The sequence below is a fragment of the Halichoerus grypus genome, chromosome 12 (assembly GCF_964656455.1).
Source record: "Halichoerus grypus chromosome 12, mHalGry1.hap1.1, whole genome shotgun sequence".
Lineage (NCBI taxonomy): Eukaryota > Metazoa > Chordata > Mammalia > Carnivora > Phocidae > Halichoerus > Halichoerus grypus.
The window spans coordinates 105,387,014-105,407,907 of record NC_135723.1 but is presented as its reverse complement, the minus strand read 5'-3'; the positions used below and the strand labels follow the sequence as shown (position 1 = coordinate 105,407,907).

The following is a 20,894-nucleotide window of genomic DNA, read 5'->3' as shown; positions in this document are numbered from 1 at the left end:
GCAGCAAACAGAAGCAGCATCAATCAACACATTGATCGTATTGGAGACCAGAGGTTATTGGCATTTTGGAGCAGTGAGCAAACAGACGGCGGCTGCTACACATTCGGTAAAGCAAGTAATCAACTGTTGCCGCGTGCCAAGCTGGGTGTGCACAGCACCGTCATCCTCCCCGCCGCTCGGGACGTGAGGCTTCTGATGCAGTTTCCGTAGGGGAAACTGAGGCCAGGTGAGGCGAAGTAACATGCGCGGGACCACAGCCGGTCTGACTGCAGACGTGGTGGAAGACGCGGTGGAAACCGCCCTGCGGCGTGGCCGGTAGTGACCCACGAAGGGGTCAGTAGGCGCTCCTGAGCTGCGTGTGCGGCCCCAGGCTCCGCCCTGGAGAGAAACTCTCCCGAGAACAGGTTCGCGTAGGACTGAGAAGCATAAACCGGGGAAATGTTGTTGGACAAGAAGCGGCAGGCTGCCCTGTCCGTGCCGGGCTTAGGGCCAGCAGCTCAGCATGATTTCTGTGTCTTTCTGAGGGTGGAGACTGCTGGCCCACGGGAGCAGCGAGGCCAGCCCCGGGCGCCCAGCGTGCAGAGGCCCCGCTCAGCAGAGGCGGCAGGCTGGGGGCCGTCACGTGACAGCGGTCCCCAGGGGCAGGTGTGGCCACGGAGCACAGAGAAGGGGGATGGGGACAGCAGGGTGCCCGGGGGAGCCTGATGTCCTGGGAGCCTCAGCCCGGCGCAGGGCTCTCCCGGGGCTTGAGGGGAGCCCTGCCGGGAGGCTCCCAGCCCCCTCCCCACCGCGGCTCCACAGAGGCCTGCCCGTGCTGCTGGGCTGCGGGTGAGCCCGGTTCTCTCCTCGGCCTCCCCACCGGCCCCCTGGCAGGGCATGGAGTCGGCAGGTCAGCCTGCAGGTGTCACTGGGCGTGACTGGCCTTGAGCTGGGGCCAGGGGGCGCCCCCAAACACAACTGGCTACCCCAGTCTAACTGTGTTTGGAGAGACGGGGAGAGTAAGGGTCAACCGAGGTCACAAGGGTGGGGTCCCAATCCAGCAGGGTTGGGGTCCGTGTAAGAAGAGGGAGAGGGAGCCCCTCCATCACGTGCAAGCGGACCCCTGGGAGGCAGTGGTGTGCAAGCCGGGAACGGGGTCCTCACCAGACACCCACCCCTCCGTACCCTCCCCCCGGACGCGCAGCCCCCCGCGCTGTGGGTCCGCACCGCCTGGGTCAGACCTGCCCGCGGCTCTGGGCAGCGCCACCCACTGGGCTTCCTCGGTTTCCCCATTTCTGAAATGGAGACCACATGATCTAAATCCCAGCTAGTTCTAAGGATTAATGAGGTTGGTATGAGCAGCGCGCGTCCTCGGTACCTGGCGGGCAGCAGTCCTACTGCTGTTTTCATTACGGACTTGGTTGTTTGGACTTGGACGTGCACTCTAGTTGGGTTAGTCTGGGACGGTGAACCAGCCCCTGCACCTTTACTACTAGAAAACCTTTACTCTTTGGAAGCAGCCTCGTTTGCTTGGCTCAGGTTGTTTGGCTCAACTGCTGATTGGCGTGAACTGGGTGAGCTCCATCGTCTGATTGGCGTGAACTGGGGGAGCTCCATCGTCTGATTGGCGTGAACTGGGGGAGCTCCATCGTCTGATTGGCGTGAACTGGGGGAGCTCCATCGTCTGATTGGCGTGAACTGGGGGAGCTCCATCGTCTGATTGGCGTGAACTGGGTGAGCTCCATCGTCTGATTGGCGTGAACTGGGTGAGCTCCATCGTCTGATTGGCGTGAACTGGGGGAGCTCCATCGTCTGATTGGCGTGAACTGGGGGAGCTCCATCGTCTGATTGGCATGAACTGGGGGAGCTCCATCGTCTGATTGGCGTGAACTGGGGGAGTTCCATCGTCAGAGGGCAGGCAGCTGTGAGAGGCCCTGGGGCGCTGGCGCCTCCTGAGCGGGGGAGCAGGTGCCTGCCCCGCGGCTTCACCGAGTCTCGGAGGCCATGACTTTGCTTTACGACAAAGCGAAGACCACGATGACACAGTAACGTGACGCTTTCTGATCCCCGGGGTCACTCTGTGCGCACCAGTGTGCCGTCCCAGGGCCCAGGTGCGCTTGTGCAGACGGCAGACACACATTTGAGCACAGCCACGGGTCGCCCTTCCCTGATCCACTTCCCAGCACGGTGCCGTGGTTTTCCTCCCGTGTTGGTGACACAGCGTTTCGCGGAGAGCCTACCAGGCAGCCGAAGTCCCTTCCAGAACTTTCTGGAGCTGGTCGGAAGGTGCCAGTGGAAAACTGGCAGGAGTGGGAAGGCGTAGGCCTCCTCAGGTGGGCTCTGGTGACCGGCGTGCACGGGGCACGGTGCCGTGTCCCCGCGTGAGGCAGTCAGGGAATCAGGACGCGTCGGTCCCTAATCTGGGCACACAGTTCTCCACAGCGGGGCTAGAGCCGGTTTTCTCCGCTTACTGGGGCTCATTGCCATGTTTCCAGAGATTTTGTGAGCCAGTTGTAAAAAATGACATTTTACACACATTTAAGTGACGTTGAAAACGGAAGGACCCAGTAGCTGGCTCGATCACTACGTTTTACTGTTCTCTGCACACTTGAGCATTTGCGTCCGTGTTTGCGGGCGGTGGGAACACGGGGTAACCACGTGGCACCCACACCACGGCTCGACGGTTCCTGGGCGTGTGGTGAGCCCGCACTGCGCGGCTCGAAGATGTGCATGGTCGTGGGCAGGAATCCCCAGGAAGGTCTGGCACCTGGGGGCTTGGTGCTTGGCAGATGACGCTGCGTCCAGCGAGCTGAGGTCAGCAGTGCATTTCTGGCGCGGGGAAAGGGCCTGCCCAAGGGCCTGGGGCTCGGAGGAGCGCCTGGGCCTGCGGGACTGGTCGGCACGGCTGCATGCGTCCGCGGACACGAGGGGAGGGCTTGTCTGCTCTGCGGGAGGGTCCGAACTTCCCCGGCAGACCTGTGAACGAGCAGGCGTTCGGGCAGAGAACGGCCAGCATTCGGCCTCCTGCTTGTGCGGGTGGATACGCGCCCGCTGCCTCGACAGGACGTGTCCTTGGCACACAACCGGACGGTTCCCTTAAGGAGGGTCCCCGCAGCCTCCTCACTGGGGGGCGGGTGGAGCCCCCGGCCGCCCAGCCTGGAGGTCTCCGCCTGCCCCTTGGAGCAGGTTTGCCGACCCTGGGGTCGCGTTCCCTACGTTGCTGTGATTGGGCCGGCTGGAATACCCGTCACTGCCCTGTGGCAACAAACGGAGTACTTTTTAAATTCCATTTTCATGTGCTTTCTGTTCTTCAGCCTATTTTAGAGTTCACTATTATTCCCCCCAAAAGTAGCTTGCCATTTAGCAAAACGTTTCCTTTGTTCAGAGAAGAACATTAAAATCAATTGCTTTGTATTGTTGCTCTTGAAGACTGTCCTCCTCCATTCAGGGTTTCCGTTTGGGCCCCGCCCCGCCCCGCCCTCCCCCTGCCTCAGCACACGAGCGTGAGGCTCTGAACCAGACAGGGGTGTGTTTGCCTCATCCTTTCAGTGCGGGGGTAATTACCTGCACGTAAAAATAATGTGCATTTGTTCAAAGGGAAAAACTTTCTACAAGACAATGAAAGGCCCCCAGGTGAGGCAGGCAGGCTGTAACGGGATCTCATTCGCATCCCTGCACAGCATAGAATGCCGTCACCCAAGATTAACGGGGGCGGACACAGTAAGAGGTGGAGTAATCGATGTTTTCTTGGTCTCGTTCGGCATTAACCACAATGGCAAGGCACTCTGCATTCTTTTTTTAAAAATTTTTACTGTTATGTTAATCACCATACATTACATCATTAGTTTTTGATGTAGTGTTCCATGATTCATTGTTTACGTATAACACCCAGTGCTCCATGCAGAACGTGCCCTCTTTAATACCCATCACCAGGCTAACCCACCCCCCCCACCCCCTCCCCTCTAGAACCCTGTTTGTTTCCCGGAGTCCATAGTCTCTCATGGTTCGAAGGCACTCTGCATTCTTAGGGTCTGCAGTAAAACTCCATTTTTCCTGGTTTTCATTTCCAAAGTGACATGGGCTTTACCCAGAAGACTATTTCTACAGATTTGTGAGCCAAGGTCAATTGCTCTGCGACACAACTTCTTCTCGACAGAGTGGGGGCAGGTGGGTTTGCGGTGCTGCCATTAGGATTACTGAGTTTTCATTCACATCTGCTAATTGTTTCCAGAGCGCATTTCTCTTGGTCTGATTTGGAGGGTAATCCATCCTCTGCAGGTCTTCCTCATTCTAAGTCAGGAGCACACGAGGACAAGGCTGGTACTGGAGCTAAACTGTCGTGGAATGTTTCCTCTAGGGGCCGGGTAGCGCAGAGAACAGCTCCCAGCCCGCAGAGGTGCGTGCACACACTCAGGCTGGCCCTCCACTGAGTCTTGTGAGCTCAGGACGCTAGTTAATGACACGCATTTCCCAATAACACACTGAATAACCAGCATATCATTCGAACGTAAGACTCTACCATCTGCAGAGAATGTCTGCATACGATGTCTCGTGCACTTTTCACAACAGTTCTGTGGGTTCCCTGGGATGACGTTTGTGGATGAAGCCGAAGGCCCGCGGGAAGGCCGTCCCCATGCGTCACCTCCGCTGGGGAGCAGGGCCTCATGCTCGGGTGCACCAGCCAGACTGGCTCCCAGCTCGGCGGCTGAATCAGGCCGTCCGTGCAGTGACTTAACGGAATGTTTCTCGGTAGAGGGGAATGCTCTGGGTGACTTGAGAACAATTAGCTCTGCACGCTGACCCTGTACTTCTTAACTTTTCCTCACAGTTGACAACAAGGACAAACTGGAAAAGGCATCTGGACTGAAAATTCTTCACGCTGGAAGCGGGTCGGTGAGTAGTGGAGGGCTGCCCTCCGAGATGCGCGTGGTCGGCGGCCAGGGGGCAGGCCCGCGGACAGGCCAGGTGACGGCATGCTGACTTAGGGGAGGCCAGTTGGTTGGTTCCTCGTGTGGCTTGAACACACCCAGCCGCGGCGCCGGCTAATGTGACGCTGGTTTGGGTTGCCTTTGGACCCATCATAGGTCAGTTTTTCTCCCTGAGAGAAAACAGTCCTGCGTCAGGAAAACATTGCAATTCAGAGAACACATGCTTCCTTTTCAGAGGTTTTGTAATTGCTACATGTGTAGGCACGAGCCAGTGAGGGAGGTTCTTCTCTCCTCGGGGGAGTCGGCGGGCCCGTTTGGGTTAGGGCGCCATGCATGCATGAAGGCTCTGTGGCGTGAGTTCGTCCAACAGCGGCGGTGGCCTCACGTGGCCGTGTTGGGTTCAGAGACAGGCACTTGACCCAGCGCTCCATCAGCGATTAAAGCTGATGTCAGTCACCTCCAGGAAGCCTGGCCAATGCTTGCGTTCCCTGTCTTGGGGCAATTTAATGAATTGTAGGCAGAAGAGCGGACGTGGTTCCTCGCAGGAGCGGTGTGCGGCCCCGCGTAGGACAGCGCGGACCGAGACCAATCGTGCCATTGCGGTTGAGAGTTTAGATTTCACGGCACTCGGGATTACAGATAATTAGCTCTTACGGGGCAGCTTATTTATGAGTACTCCCTGCTCCCCGAGAGACGTCCTCCACAGAGCCACTCAGAGACGAGCCGCTTTCTTGGGGAATCTCCCGTTCGGCAGCCAGGAGTCCTGGCCCTTGAAGTAAGAACGTGCTTAATTAGTTGTTCTCCACAGCCGGGCTCCAGTGCTTCCTGAGCGGTAGGTGGGTAGGACTAGTCTCGCCGGGAAAGCGGCCTGTGCCGTGCACTCTGTTGCAGGGATGTGGCGGGCGGAGCACAGGGGGCCCGGTGGAAACTCGTCGGCAAAGACCTGACGGGACCGAGACTCTGCTGGTTTGGTGTTCTCCTGCCCGCCGGCTGGGCCGGAGCGTGGAGCGTGCATCAGGCCGGGACGTCCACTCTGCCCCACTGCAGCGGGCGGTGGTCTTGGCAGGTAGTGAGCGGCCGAAGCCCGGGGAAGGCGCAGTGGCCGGTGGCAGAAAGGCCCCCCGACAGGGCGGTGGGTCGGAGTCGTGATGGACGGTTCTGGATGTGCTGCCCCTGCTTTCCTGTCCTGTCCCATCCTCGTCGGGTGGGAACCCCTTCTGGTGCCACCTCGTTCCCACGGCAGGTGGCCGGGGAGAGCATCCCCACTGCTGCTGGCCAAGAAAGCTCTGGTGCCACGAGTCCTCTGCCCACGAGGGTCCGTGGGCCGCGTGGGAGGCCGGCTGCGCTGCCCTGGGGGTGTGTGCTGTGGGGCTGGCCCCCGAGACCCCAGGGCTCCTCTTCCGAGGGAAACATGGCCTCCCGTGGTTTCGGGAAAGAGAGGACCCACCGGGGCTGAGGCCACGGGCTGGCTGCCGTGGAGCGCGGCCTTCCCAGGAGCGTGACAGCAAACACTGTCCTCCGTGAAGCCCAAACTGTGGCCTGTTGAGGACTCGGAGGGTCTCTAGGAGCTGCGACTTTGTGTCCTCGCTCCTCCCCAGCGTCTGGGCCAGACCCTGCTCCCGCGGCCCCTGCCTCCCTCCTGCTGGTCTGCTCGCCTGTCCCAGGTCTCTGCCCCCGAGCTGTGAGGTGAGGCCCTCCCCGCCCAGGCTCCGTTCTCCCCACAGGACTCCGTGTCCTCTGTTGTCCAAGGAGGTGCTCACAGTGTCCGCCTCGCAGGGTCACTGGCTCACGGCCCCTCACAGCTGGCCGTGGCGCCATCCAATGGCCACTTCCCACGAGGCCACTCTCCCAGGTTCTGCCCCCCCCGGGGTGCACGTGGTCCTCATGAGGACACGAGCCCACGCCCGAGCCCACCCCACACCCGGGGCCTGTGTGAAGCCGCAGACTTCTGAGAGCAACTGTAACAGCCCCCTCACGTCACGTCTTTATTTCTCTATTCCTTTTGGAATCTGGAGATTACCCTTCCTTTTCTTTGGTCTTAGTTGTGTGTGGTTTTAAGTGGATGTGTTTTCTTTAGTGTTTCCCTGTGTCTGCACTGAGAGGCGCCTACCCTGCGCAGTTTGGCGCGCCACTCATTCATCCTAACAATATGCGCTGAGCGCCTACTGTGTACCAGGCACTGTTTAAGGACCGGTCTCGGCAGTGAACAGAGAGACAAACCTCCCACCTCGTGGAGCTCCCCTTTCCCTGGAAGCTGGGGTCCACTGAGGGTTAAGGCTCACCGTCTCCTCTCAAGACAAAGTGGCCTCGTCACCTGCATTGGGTTTTGTCGGAGGTGAGCAAGCCATCTCCGTCCGTTCCAGGTGACGAGCTTCACACCAAGGTCTGGAGAGCCTCACACCGTCGCTTTTCTCTTGACCTACAAATGCGCTCACCCTCACCTCCCTGGACCTCCACCAGCATCACTACCCCTTTCGTGCACCCCCGTCCGTCCACAAATCGGGAGCACGGCTGCGTGTTGTCAGGAGCGTCCATGCTTTAGTGTGAATGTGTGTCTTCTTCCACGTGCCCCCCCATTTCTGGGTGGCGGGCGTGTCTCCCTGGCTTTGCTGTCCCCTCCTTGCTGACGGACTGCAAACTCACTACCAACAGACCGCAGACAAACACTCAACACCGCCAGACGGTCACGTCCAAGGACGCTCACTTGCCGTACTTACCCAGAACACTGACTTTGAAGTTCTCCTCCTTCCGCGGCCGCCCCCAGTGTGTGTGCACCACGCCCCCGCCACCCTCGGTCTGTGGTCCCGACGTGCGCTGCACGGGGCGGAGCCCTGCGCCCTCCTGCGTCTGAACCACCAGCTGGAACGAGTGTTTGGGTCTCCCCAGGCGTGAGAGGCGCCGGCTCTGCCCTTGCTGCTCCCTGTAGTTATACACCAGGCCCCCTTCTCTGGCTCGCTACTGTCAGCAAACAAACACACCGCGTATTTCCCACGTTGTTGAATACAAACCCCTTGACACCAGATGGTACCTCTGACCCCAGATCCCTTCACAGCAAACCCTTCATTCAACATTTGTGCGTGTCCCCCACCCAGCACCTCACCCGCTCGCTCCCGTCAGCACCGTCAGGACTTGAAGATCCCGCCCTCAGTGCCGTCTGGCTCGTGGTTGCCACAAGGACTGAGGTTCCTTGTCCTCGTGGCGGTCCAGCTGGTTTTTGGAACCCTGGCCATGCGGAGGGCCCTGCTCTGACCCCGGGCCCCCGACTGCCCTCCGGCACAGTCTTCTCGTTCACCTTGTACTGCCTCCCCAGGGGTCACTTATTCAAGGGTGGTGACCCCAAATTTAGATCTCCAGACGGACACGCTCACTGTGCCCCACTCGGCCCCGCATTTCTGCACTCGGAGGTCTGCACAAAGGGGGCAAAGCAGGGCGCTTGATTTCCCTGCCAGCCCATCTCTGTCCCCAAGCATCCCTGCTGGTCACGTCGCACCGTCTACGCACCGGATTGAGCCAACTCACAGAGACTTGGGTTGCACTTAGATTGTTTGTGACGATGACTGTTCAGAAAATTGAAGGAATCACCCTCTGCTCGTTCTGGATGTCCACCCTTCTAACACGGGTGGGGGGTCTGCCTCGGTGGGTGGGCTGCTGCTGATGCAGTGGCTGGGGCGGTGGTCATGGGTCCCGGAGCGGGGGTGGGGAGGGCCAGCGAGCCCACCACCACAACGCTGGCTCCTTCCTTTCCACCCACCTGATCGTTTGCCCTCGGGTCCCCAGTCGGAACCTGGACGTGGGGGCTCACCTGCCACACCCCCGGGAACCCCTCTGTCTTGTCAGCAGCCCCAGGGCTTCCTTGGTGCGCAAGGGGTTTGGAGACCAGCATGGCGGTGTTCCCTCACCTGGAAATTGAGGTCATTCCGGTGGGTTCCCCAGCCCAGGACCCCCGTGTCCCCCTGGACTTCTGCCAAACCCATCCACATTCAGAAGCCACCCTTGACGGAGGCTAGTAGATCGGTAGCCGGTTTTGGAAAGTGAAAATGGGAACAAAGGGGGCAAGTGGAGGTATTTTTCTAAAAAGCTAAGGATGTCTGTTTCTCTAACGTTAACTGCCTCACACAGTGTTCCACCTGATTTTGACCATTCCGATTTTTTTGAAATGTATTTGATACGAGCATCCCTGCTACTTCCTGAGTCTGCCTGCGCAGCGGAGGGTGACTGCCAGGAGCTCGGCAGTCTCTCTCCCTGCCACTTATGACTCATGCACGTGGTGACAGAACGCAGCGTTGAAGCCCTCTAAGCCAAAGGGAAATATCTCAAAACAAAATGTAAAGGAAATGAACAGCTTACAGCATACCCACACGTTCCTAATAGATCGGGGGTATTTTGACGTATTTCAGGATCTGATTTCTGACATCTTGAAAGTGTTTGCATTTTCTTCAAATTAATGAAGTCCTATTTCTTCCAAAGGAAAATTATAATATTACAAGAAAAACTCAAATATTTAGAAGGAAGATAATCTAGGTGATTGTCACCAGGAGGGCAGACCCATGAGTCTAGCTCCCACAAGTGCATCTGAAATAAGAATTACTCTCTGATCTCTTGATGGCGTGATGAACATACAGCTGCATCTCAATGGGAGAATAGCTGGCCCGCGAGGCTCAGAAACCCAGTGAGGGGACCCTTCGCCACACAGCGGTCCTGGTTCAGACCGAGTGCCACGGGTCAACCACAGAGCAGCTGCCCTGGTGGTCATGAGCCCCCCGTCACCCGGCAGATTCATGGGGAAGAGGGATGGCCATCTGTTTGGATTCCAAAAGAGGAAATCTTTCCATCTAGTGTAGGGAGGGGAAAGTTTTCCTCAAGCCTCCTAGGGTCCCCGGCTGGATCCGACAGTTAAACCGACAAAGACAGGTGAGCAGGAGAAAAGCACACAGATATCTTCAGTATGAGCTGCACAGGACATGGGAGCATAAGGAAGTGAAGACCCAAGGAGACAGACCCCAGTACTTTATGCTGGATTTGATGCGGGGTGGACCGTCGTGGGGAACACGATAGGTGAAGGAGTGTGCGGGAAGGGCAGTACGTGGGGAGACGGAGGGATCCTGCTCCATGTCGCTCTGTCTAGGAGATACGGGCACTCCCGTCCTCTGGGTCCAGGGAGGACACCTGTCTCATGAGGGTCTTGTGACCTGCCTCAGGGAGAAGGGGTTGTCGGAGAGACCCTCCTGCTCTGGCACCATCTCTAACTCCTTCCGCTTGAGATATATCTATGTCCAGGCACCGTATTTGGGGGAAGCGTGTCCTGAACCCCATCCTCAGTGCAGTGTGATGTTAGGCATGGTTTTTTTTTTTTAATTATTTTATTTTATTTTATTTTATTTTGAGAGAGAGAAAAGGAGTGGGGGTGGGGTAGGGAGGAACAGAGAGAGAGAGAATCTCAAGCAGACTCTGCTCTGAGCACGGAGCCCGACGCAGGGCTCCATCTCACCACTCTGAGGGCACGGCCTGAGCCGAAATCAAGAGTCGGACCCTGAGCCGACTGCTCCACCCAGGCGCCCCTAGGTGTGGTTTTCATATACGTCTTCCAAGGGACCTGGAGTGTGAGCATCTTGTTTGAGTGAGGGTGGTGAGGGGTGGGCCCCACTCTCTGTGCTTCCCTTGTTTCCCTTCTCGGGCTCCTGGGCACGGTTTTGTTCAAAGAAAGCATTCCGTGGCCAAGACTAGGTTGATCCCAAAAGTTCCTTAAAAGTCTGTGAGTCGACGGTCGTGCTCCTACCCCTGGAATTAGTGGGCGTTCTCCGCGTGCAGCATGACGGATGTTTGAGGTCTCGGCGCACTGTTGCCTGTGGACAGAGACCACGTCCGGTCGTTCCAGGGCCTCTGGACGCATGTGCTCAGAGGCCCTGCTCAGGGGGTCCAGTTAGACCCAGGAGATGACTTGACACGGAGGGACCTTCATCCACAGTGTGAAGAGACCAGCAGGGTAAGCCTCCCCAAGTCACAGGAGGGGGAAGAGCTCCGCAGGCGGTCGGGTCGAGGGGAAGCTGCCATGTCGTCGCTGGAGCGGGGGCCCGACACTGGGGCCGGCTCAGCGCGCGCAGTTTTGTGTCACTGTCCCTCTGATGCCGCTCTTTACAATTTTAACTAAGAAAAGACATGCGACCAAAGTACAGGAGTCCACGTTCACACGTACAAATACGCGAGGATGCAGGAGGAAACCCCGCCGTGCGTGAATGCCCCGGGCTCCTGGCCTGTGGACCCCGCAGACTGCTGTAGGGAATGCTGCAAACAGCTCAAGAGTCACATATTTGTGGACATCTTCTGTGGCTCCATGTCGCGCACAGGGAGGGCATCATGAGTCATTTAAAACATCGCTGGTGTTTGGATCAAGGCACATACTTGGAAATCCAAGGGGAAGAGCACTGGGTGTGGGTGCATGGAGGAGGCCAGAGGGCGGAGAGCGGGCTCTGACCAGAGGCCGGGGAGCCTAACGTGGAGTGGTAGGCGCTCATCCGTGGGTGAGGATGGGTGCTGTCAGAACAGGAGCAGCGGACTCCAGTCTCTGCGAGAAAGGACAGTAGCATGTGAGGGAAAGTGGGATGGGTGGGAGAAGATGGGGGCGTCGGGGTGGACAGGGTCTCTCAGGCGGAGACTGTGGTTGAGTTTGAGATGCCGGTCTTGTGTTTTCGAGGGTCCATGATATTCCTCAGCTGCGTGGCCTCCCAGGGCTCCCCCTTGGCTCCTCTCCGCCAGCCCTCAGGCTGGCACGGGGACACCGACTGTCACGGGCCCCCTGAGAGCCCAGGGCTAACCTTGGAACCTCTCCAGAAACACACACACACCCCCCGATGCACGCCAGCTCGGTCCCAGGGAATGTGTGGCGTCCCTGCCCAGTTCCCATCCGGTGACCCAGAAGCCATGGTCGAATGTCTGCTGGGGCTCCGGGTGCGCTGGAGAGATCTGGGCCCCCCACAATTGTCCTCAGGTGCACAGGTCACCTGGGTTATTCTAATCTGCATTTCTAGATGGAGAAAATAGAACTTTTTTCCTCCTAGATGCAAAAAGTGCATTGGTCCTGAGGGAAGCCTGTTTTCTTGTAAACGTTCTTCGTTTGTGTTTGACACAGGAGCTCTGCATGAAATTGCATGAAAATATTGGCAGGGCTTGCCCAGGTCTGTTCTGTCCTCAGCCCAGCGGCCCCCTGGTCAGGTGTTCCGAGTTTCGCTGGACAGGCCACTGGCGTTTCCGTGGCTTCCCCCCCAACGCAGTCCTCACTGCTGCTCCCCATCCTGTGTTCTTCTTTCTCAAAAGTGGAGAAAATCACACAGAAGTGTGTTCGATAGAATTAATGGCACTCGACATACCGACAAATAGGAGTTTATTATGAAACAACATCTTTTCCTTCTGAAATGCTATACAAAGTACCCCGTCGCGTGGGCCACGAATGTCTTTTCAATACTTTTTGTGATTTAAAGGCAGGAGAGGCGCCATGTGATGTGGCAATTGCTATAGTGACAAATTCAATTTTTATTCAATATCAGAGTAAATAGTCACGTAAGATAAAATAAGTAGGTTTGCCTGGGGCTCCTCCCCTCCGCCCTCCCCTCCCCCACCCTCCCCTCCCCCCTCGCCCTCCCCTCCCCTCCTCCCTCCCCTCCCCTCCCCTCCCCCCTCGCCTCCCCTCCCCTCCTCCCTCCCCTCCCCCTCCCTTCCCCTCCCCCCTCGCCCTCCCTTCCCCTCCCCCCTCGCCCTCCCCTCCCCTCCTCCCTCCCCTCCCCTCCCCTCCCCTCCCCCCTCGCCCTCCCCTCCCCTCCCCATCGCCCTCCCCTCCTCCCTCCCCTCCCCTCCCCTCCCCTCCCCCCTCGCCCTCCCCTCCCCTCCTCCCTCCCCTCCCTTCTCCTCCCCCTCCCCTCCCTTTCCCTCCCCCCTCGCCCTCCCCTCCTCTCCTCCCTCCCCTCCCCCTCCCCTCCTCTCCTCCCTCGCCTCCCCTCCCCCTCCCCTCCCCTCCCCCCTCGCCCTCCCCTCCCCTCCTCTCCTCCCTCCCTTCCCCTCCCCCTCCCCTCCTCTCCTCCCTCCCCTCCCCTCCCCCTCCCCTCCCCTCCTCCCTCCCCTCCTCCCTCCCCTCCCTCCCTCCCCTCCCCTCCCCTCCCCTCCACCATCCCCCCCACCCCGTGCCTTCAGCTGCGTTTCTGTGGAGGCCTGCCTGGCACGAGTCTCCTCACAGGCTGCTGTCTAGGCTGGGATTGGATGGTGTCCCCGTAAGAAATGGGGGTCCGTCTCAATAAAGTGTAAGATTGTCCCTGTAGCTTCCTCCGCAGAACTGGTTAGTGTGGCCTCAGAAGTTAGTTTTCATTTAAAAAACTAAACTCTAGAGATACTCCTGAGAGCCCTCAGAAGGTATTATTTCAAAAACCCTTTTTAAGGCTCAATGGTAAGAATTGGAATTGCTTGAAAGAGAGTGAAGAAGACCGGAGGGAACTTCCACCAACCCGAACCTCGACCGGCTCCTCACAGCACAGCCCCCCGGCCGCCAGTCACACGCAGCTCACGAAGACCAAACAAGAGGCCACAGGACGGGGCGGCCGTGGGGTCCCGGCCCAGGCGGTCCCACTCCCAAGCCCGGGTCTTAGTCCCTAAGTGGCGCCACACCAGCCTGAAACCCAGAGGCCCCGGGTCCTGCCTTCAGATGAAAGGGACCTAGTGGCACCTGCCGCGCAGACCTGCGTCCCCCTGTGGGAGGGCTTCACAGCGGGCTTCTGGTCCCCACAGACAGACTAGCATCCCCCTGAGATCTCACAGCAGCTGCGGCCTGAGCCCCCGGCTCCTGCCCAGGTTTTGGTAGGACATGGACGAAGAGTGGTGCATTCGTGTACTGGGGACGCTGCACCACAGACCAGTGGCCCAGACCCCGGAAGCAAGTCCCACGGCTCTGGGGCCTGAGGTCCTGCTCTCGGCGGGGTGGTCCCGCATTGGTGGTGAGGGAGCATGCTTTCCACGCTCTGTCTGTGGCCGGTGGACCGCCGGCTCCTCCCACACCTGCCGTCTGCCTGCACGTCTGTGTTCATGTCCCAACGTCCTCTTTTCACAAGGACGCCCCTCACACTGCAGGAGGACCTCTAGAAGGACGCTGTTTCCAGATAAGGTCCCACCGTCACATACTGGGGGTTAGGACTCCAGCATATCGTTTGGGGGGGACACAGGTCAGCCCACGACAACTGGTCATCTCCCCTCCCCACTGCACTCAAGAGCTTGGGTTTTAGAAAGCTGCTTCCGGCTGGGGGTCCTGAGGTCGGGAGGGGTGGAGGGGCTGGGGGTCCTGAGGTCAGGAGGGGTGGAGGTGCTGCTCAGGCCAGCAGATGCTCCGCAACCCCGAGGCAGCCCGCGAGTGAAGCATGCCGACCGCTCCGGCCCGTCTCTCCCCATGGTATCCGTCAGAGCGGAGCGGAGTGATGTGATTTCGTGTCTGTCCCCCCATAACCGTGCACTCAACAGTAACTCCACATGTCTCAGTCATGCCCGTGTCTCCAGCACCCCGCACGAGGCCTGACATATGGCAAAAAGTCAATACACACGCGTTGAAACGAATTGAATCGTGAACCCTGGCTGCAGGGTAGACGCCCCTGCTGCTCCCTTCTCCATGGATCATTCAGACCGCCTGTCCCGGGGCTTTGAGACCTCCGTGGAAAATCTGTGACTCGTAACTGTGTTGTGTGCACTTTGTCGGTTGTCCCTGAGGACCCTCTGTGACACCCCAGCTCCCGTCCTGCTGGACTCGGCTTCGTCTCTATGACAGCTGATTTGAATACCTCCTCTGTGCTTCATCCAGGCCTTGTTGTTGTTTTTAAAAAGGATCTTTTCATCGCGTGAAATAATTAGTAATCACTATAACACAGAATATAATCAAATGCTAAGTTTAAAACACTTCTGTGAAAACAGGCCGTCGATGCAGCGGTCGTCAGGTTCGGCAGAGGTAAATGTGACTCAGGTTTTCTGGGTACCAGCGTGTGTGCACATCTGTCCTGCAGGAAGGGAGCGGATCCCTCCCGCTGCCCTTCCCCCGAAGCAGGGCCTGCGTCTGCAGGGTGCCTCCCCCCGCAGTAAATGCGTGAACCTGCATCGAAGGACAGCGATTGCAGGTGGGTGATGTGGCCGGTGCTGGATGGGGGCCCTGGCAGGTCCCCTGGAGTGGCAGGATGCGCCCCTCCCTCTCCCTTTCCCTGGGCTCCTGGGCCGAGCGCGGCGGCCATCCACACCAGCCTCTGCAGTTCCACTCCAGGCCCCAAAATCCATCACGGGGGCCACGTGGTCCTACGATGTCTCGGCATCCTCATTATAAACCTTGTTAATAAGCCCTGGCACCCCACGTACCCCAGATGGGGCACCCCCACAGCCAGTCAGCAGGACTGGACTTCCGACGTGCCCTTGTCCTGCATGGGTCCCAGGGCGGGCAGACACGTCCTGCTGCCCACTGGTCTCTTGCCTGGACTGTGACCACCAGCGGCCTGGGTGTCAGGGTCCTGGGGCCGCTGTAACAGTGTGCAGACACTGGGGGTTTAAGACACAGGAATTGATCTCTCCCCATTCCGTGAGGCCAGATCTGCAATCCCGGTGCGGGCAGGGCTGGGGTCCCTCTGAATGCTCCAGGGGAGGGTCCTTTCTGCCTCTACCAGCTCCTGGTATTGCTGGCCGTCCTTGGAGGCCCCTGGCTCAGGGACCCATCTCTCCAGCCTTGCCTCTGAGCTCCCTTCTCCCCTGTGTGTCTATTCTTACGAGGACACCTGTCATGGTGGACTGAGGCCCACTCCACCCAGTAGGACCTCATGTTAATTTGATCCCGTCTCCAAAGACCCGATTTCCAAATAAGGCCTGACCCACAGGTAGAGAGAGTTGGAAATTGCACATACATTTTGGGGGACACAAATTCAATCCACAGTACCCTAAAATCACAGGTGTCCTCCATCTTCTGGACTTAAGGTCCCAGTATTGATTATTGACTGACCTACAACTGAATTTTTCTCCTTTTGGGAAGGGGATATAGTAGTTTGCTCATCTGATTGTATGAACAGAGTTAGCCTCTCCAGCCAGATCTGTTTCTCTGTTCATAATCTGGTTTGACCCCCCAGACCTCACACACACACACACCCCCATGTCTGCCGGTACTGACAGAACTGAGGAGAACCAGGATCCAGATCTGGGGGTGGGGTCCTCATGGATCACACCTGTCCTGCAGAACTTCCCAGAGGGAAAAATACACGGACATGTCTCCCTTACAGAGCCCGCTGAGAATTCCGTATCTTCAGGTCAACATGAACAGTAAATCGAATGTTGTTATTTTTTTTAAATTAGCTAATTCTTGTTGTATTGTCATATTAAGTTATTTTTTCTCATCAAGATTCTTAAAAGTTAAAATCTCGTTTGTTTCACCCCTAAGGCACATGAACACCTGCTATACTCTATGATATGAAATCATTTTTAAGTGGAAGGTAGGTTAAGTGCATATGTAGAATTTTCACCTGCAAAGTCCATGAGTTACAAGTGCAAAATCCTAATTTTCCAAATTCTGAGCACGCTACCCCTCCTAGGGACTGGGAAAAGCCTGTGGGTAAATCCTGGGAGTGTGGGCGAGGGTTGACAGGTAGGACTTGGTTTCGGTGTCCTCCAGGTGTGTCCGTGTTGCCAACCAGACATTCTTCTCCCCCACCAGCCCAGAAGCCCCCCGCGGAGGCACGGCTCAGAGCCTGCTCTGCACTAACTGTGGGCAAATAACCGGGGGTGGAGGAGGGAGGGGTGCGTCCTGGGGCTCCCTTAGGACTCTGCAGCTCCCTGGACGCTGGACGCAGGCCCCAGCCCCGGCCTGAGGGCTGCCCTCTCCATCTGCATAACATGCGTTCTAATCACGTGTTAGGGAATCCTCAGAACAGCAGGTGCACACAGAACCCCCTTGCCTGGGGCGGTAGCACCAAGCTACTCCGAAGGGGGCGGTGAGGGCCCTGGGCAGCAGGACACTGGCAAGTCTTCATCCGTTTGCATACACAGAACTTCACCTTTTATTTCTCTGCAACGAAAGTCCTGGTTAACAGGCTAATTAGGTTTCTGCGTGCACAGACCTCTTTATGGAATTACAGCTCTGTTTTTCTTAATGAGAGCATAAAGCAAAAAGGTAGTTCTTAGGAAGTAACTTTCCTCCTTTGACAAGCACTTGGACTTAATGCTACACTAAAAATATAAACGTCTTTCCTCTGTCGCATGATCATGCCACACTCTGCAATCGCAGGGGGTGGACCTCGAATGTCTGACAGAAACCACAGGCATTGTTTCCTACAACGGCCTCAGCAACACCACACTTGGGGTGCCTTAAACAGCTGACGTTCACTGTCTCACGCCCCGGAGGCCGGAAGTCTGGGATCCAGGCGTGGTCGGGGTTGGTTTGCTTTGAGGCCTCTGTCCTTTGCCGTGTGGACAGCCGTCTCCTCCGTGTCCTCACCTGGTCCTCCTCTGGGTGTGTCTGTCCTGATCCCTTCTCATGAGGACGCCGGTCAGATTGGATCAGTGCCCACCCTAGGACCTCATTCTGACTTCATCGTCTCTGTAAAGGCCCCATCTCCACATACAGTCACATTCCGAGGTCCTGGCAATAAGGGTTCAACATGTGGATGGGGGGTTCCAGCTCAGCCCATAACACTGACCCATGGTCAAATCTGTCTTGCTAGTGTCTGATTAAACTTTGGGTTCCTTTTGCATATTAGTTCCAAAGGATAGTGTTGCGACAAGCTACCGTCCAAAAATATATATGTGTTACGTTCCTAGACCATGTCGAACAATTAGTGGAAAAGTGAAACATTCTACCAAACCGAGGAGGGAGGTAAAAAATAACAGAGTGCATTTTTAGAAACATAATGGGATAGTTTTATGCACAAACCCTTCAAATCCGTGGTTTGATCTGACATCCAGCCATAGCAATTAAGTAAAAATGACCACATGGTCCAAATAAATTAAGTCTCAGCAGTGGTGGTGTTGAGGTGGGAAGACCCAGCCATCCTGGGCAGCAGGGGAGGCTTGGCCTGTGTGACTAACCCACCAGGACTCTTCCCTCCAGCGACACTGGCGGCCAGCGCCAGGGTAGACACACCCCTCTAGTGTGGGGGGCCCCTGAAAAATTCTTGACGTTGAAACAATGTAAATTGTGTTGCAATTTTATTTCTTTGGCATAGGGTTGTCTGTTTCTTTGTGGCTTATTTACCGATGGAAGCCTTTTCATTTTGGTGTGCAGCAGGTAGAGTAATGAATTTATTTTAGAAATGTCAGTGATGTTTTATGATGCTGCCTTCGGCAGCAACATAAAAGGGACTGATTGTGAAACTGCTAATTTACAGATCTTCTCTAAGTGAATGCAAACAAATTCTGGTCCTCAAAGCCCTGCTAATATACAATGTTCAATTTTTAATTTCCAGTCCATCTTAGATTATGGGGATGAAAAACAATATTTAATCCCTCGTTAACACATGAATAAGCGGAAGCTGTCATTTTCAACCAGACAATAACAGGATTATCTCAAGAACTGTCAGTTTATGTGAAAACATTATGTTGCCCAAATTTTCATAAAAATTAGCAGTGGATAATATTCAAGATCAGAGCCATGGAAAGAGGAAAGTCTGCATTCATGGTAATAAATATTCATATTTGTCTGCTCAGGAGATGAAAATCTAATCAAGGGGCTATTGATGCGCTGGCTTTTTTTTTTTTTTTTTAACCAAGACGTTTCATCTAAATTGGGTTTGATATGGAAATGAGTCTCACTAGAGTCCTCCAGTCTGTGAGCACACGGGGATCACGGGGGGGGGGGGGTGTCCACCGGGTCAGGTGCTGCCCTGATTCACTGTCTCAGGCCAGCATCTCCTTAACTCGGGGTCCGGGGCGTTTAACAAGATGGAGGGTTTTGGACCCTCCCTCTCGTTTTTAAGAAAAACACAACATAATTTCATGCCAGGTAACTCCTAGCTACTGCAGGGTTAAAATCATCTGTGTTTTTGCTTTTGTTGACAATTACCATAAATCAGAAGACACTCTGCATGAAGCTTAATGAAATATGTATGATTTTAAAAAGAAAAGATAGTAGCTGCAGGACGTTGTTGTGCGTATGTGTGTGCGTGAGCGCACGTGTGCGTGTGAGGGTTCCTGATATTTTCTTGAAGGCTCCATTTTCCCCTACACATCAACAAGCATTTGAAAACATTGAATTAAACAGGCATTCATTAGTAAACACAGTGCAGTTTGATCCCATCAAGAGATCCCATTTCTGGTCCCATCAAGGTGCCCTGTCTTCGTGTCGGAGTGTTCCGGGCCACTAGGAAACCCCCCGGCACTCAGGGGTCTCCCTAGGAAACCCCCCGGCACTCAGGGGTCTCCCTTAGGACACAGGTGGCCACGTTTAGCAGACCCTTTTCTAGCTCACCCATAAATTCCTAGAGAGCAAGAACAAGATATGCTGTTTCATCCTTAGCAAAGGAGAAGATAGCCCTTTAGCATGCCAGGGACAGGATAACCACGTGGCTTCACTGTGTATCAAAATGTGCCCGACTTATAGAAACAGGATTTTCCTTAGATCGCTGTAGTTATGTTAGCAGAATATTTGTATTAATGTATATTTTAAAATGATGACCCTGGCGTATATTTTCCATTCACTTTTACCCCCTCGTTCAAGTGGAGCTGATTATGGGATGGTCTGATTATTTTGGAGAAACCCAGAGAAAATGTGGTTTCTCAGGACAGCGTTTTCTGGATGGAAATCTCCTTGCACAGCTCCTTCCATGCTGGCCAGGAAGGACTCAGAAAACCTTTCCCTCATGCATGTTGCTCGGTGCTGTGTGTGTCCCTCACATTGAGGTCTAAGCCTTACAAGAGCTGTGTCCTGTTTCCCTCCTGCCCTACCTTCCCCTGCCCTGTCAAGGCTTCAGGTTTGCTGTTGGGTCGAGACATTTCATTCCTCAGCAAGCGTGAGGGCGGGAAGAGAAGGAGCACACTCGGGTCTCCTGGGCTCACCTGGGCTTTGTCCATATTGCTTCCTACGTGGATACGGAATTCGTGAGGCTTTTTCAGGAGCAAACATTCCTCCTGGAAGTCGGGTTGGTGTATTCCCTGCCAGCCACCGTCGTCCTCTGGGGTCCCTGGAGTAGGCTCCACACGTACCTGTGCAGACGCTGCCCCTCAGGTACTGCGCCTGACTTTCCTCCTGAGACCCTCCTCCACCCGAGGACCCAGAATGTGGGCAGGAGTGGAGCCTGCACTAGAGCACCCCGTGCGCTCCACCCGCAGCCTCTCCCCGCGCCGACCTGCCCGGCGTGACCGCGGTCTGCACTGCGCGTGAGCTGCACCCCTGTCCCCAGCCGTCGGGTGCTATGCTGGTATCTGCAGTCCCGTGTCAGTCACAGAAGGATTAGTTCGTCCTGAGAGAAGCAGGACCAACAGACGGGTGTATGTGGAGACAGGGGGAGAGAGGGAAATGTATAACGAACAGACCCACCACTTATGGACGCCGGCAAGTCCCACCACCTGCCATCTGCAAGCTGCAGGCCCAGGGAGCCCAAAGCCCCACCCGGAGCCCAAAGGCCCAAGAGCCAGGAGCAGGATGACTGAGGGCAGGAGAAGATGCATATCCCAGGTCAAGCAGAGAGCAAATTCAGCCTTCCTCCGCCTCTGTGTTCTGTTCAGACTCTTGGTTCAACTGCTAATGTAGGGACAGCACACAGATGCCCCGGAAGGGACGTTTTGTCAGCCACCCAAACCCCGCCCACACCCCTCGGCCCCGTCGCGTTGACCATCACAACCTCCTAAAGCTGCTTTTCCCACAGCCACTTGTCGCTGGAGTGGTCTCTTCCTTCTCCACCGATGGAGAATGGCGGTTTTCAGTGTCGGGGTTGGACAGGAATTCCATCCTTGTCGGTTAGGTTTCCACCGCTGTGTGAGTGTGAGGGGACGTCCTCGTGGGGA

At 56.3% G+C, this 20,894-nt stretch overlaps 1 protein-coding gene across 7 annotated transcripts in view; it reads left to right on the top strand.

Annotated features, from left to right (window-relative positions):
* The window catches only part of PTPRN2 (protein tyrosine phosphatase receptor type N2), an 822,826-nt gene that overhangs the window by 536,399 nt on the left and 265,533 nt on the right, over positions 1 to 20,894 (top strand). For all 7 annotated transcript variants that reach the window (XM_078059815.1, XM_078059811.1, XM_078059813.1 and 4 more), the window contains one exon: positions 4,808 to 4,872. In XM_078059815.1, coding sequence (XP_077915941.1) covers positions 4,808 to 4,872 — 65 coding nt within the window. The remainder of the gene's footprint in view (positions 1 to 4,807; positions 4,873 to 20,894) is intronic.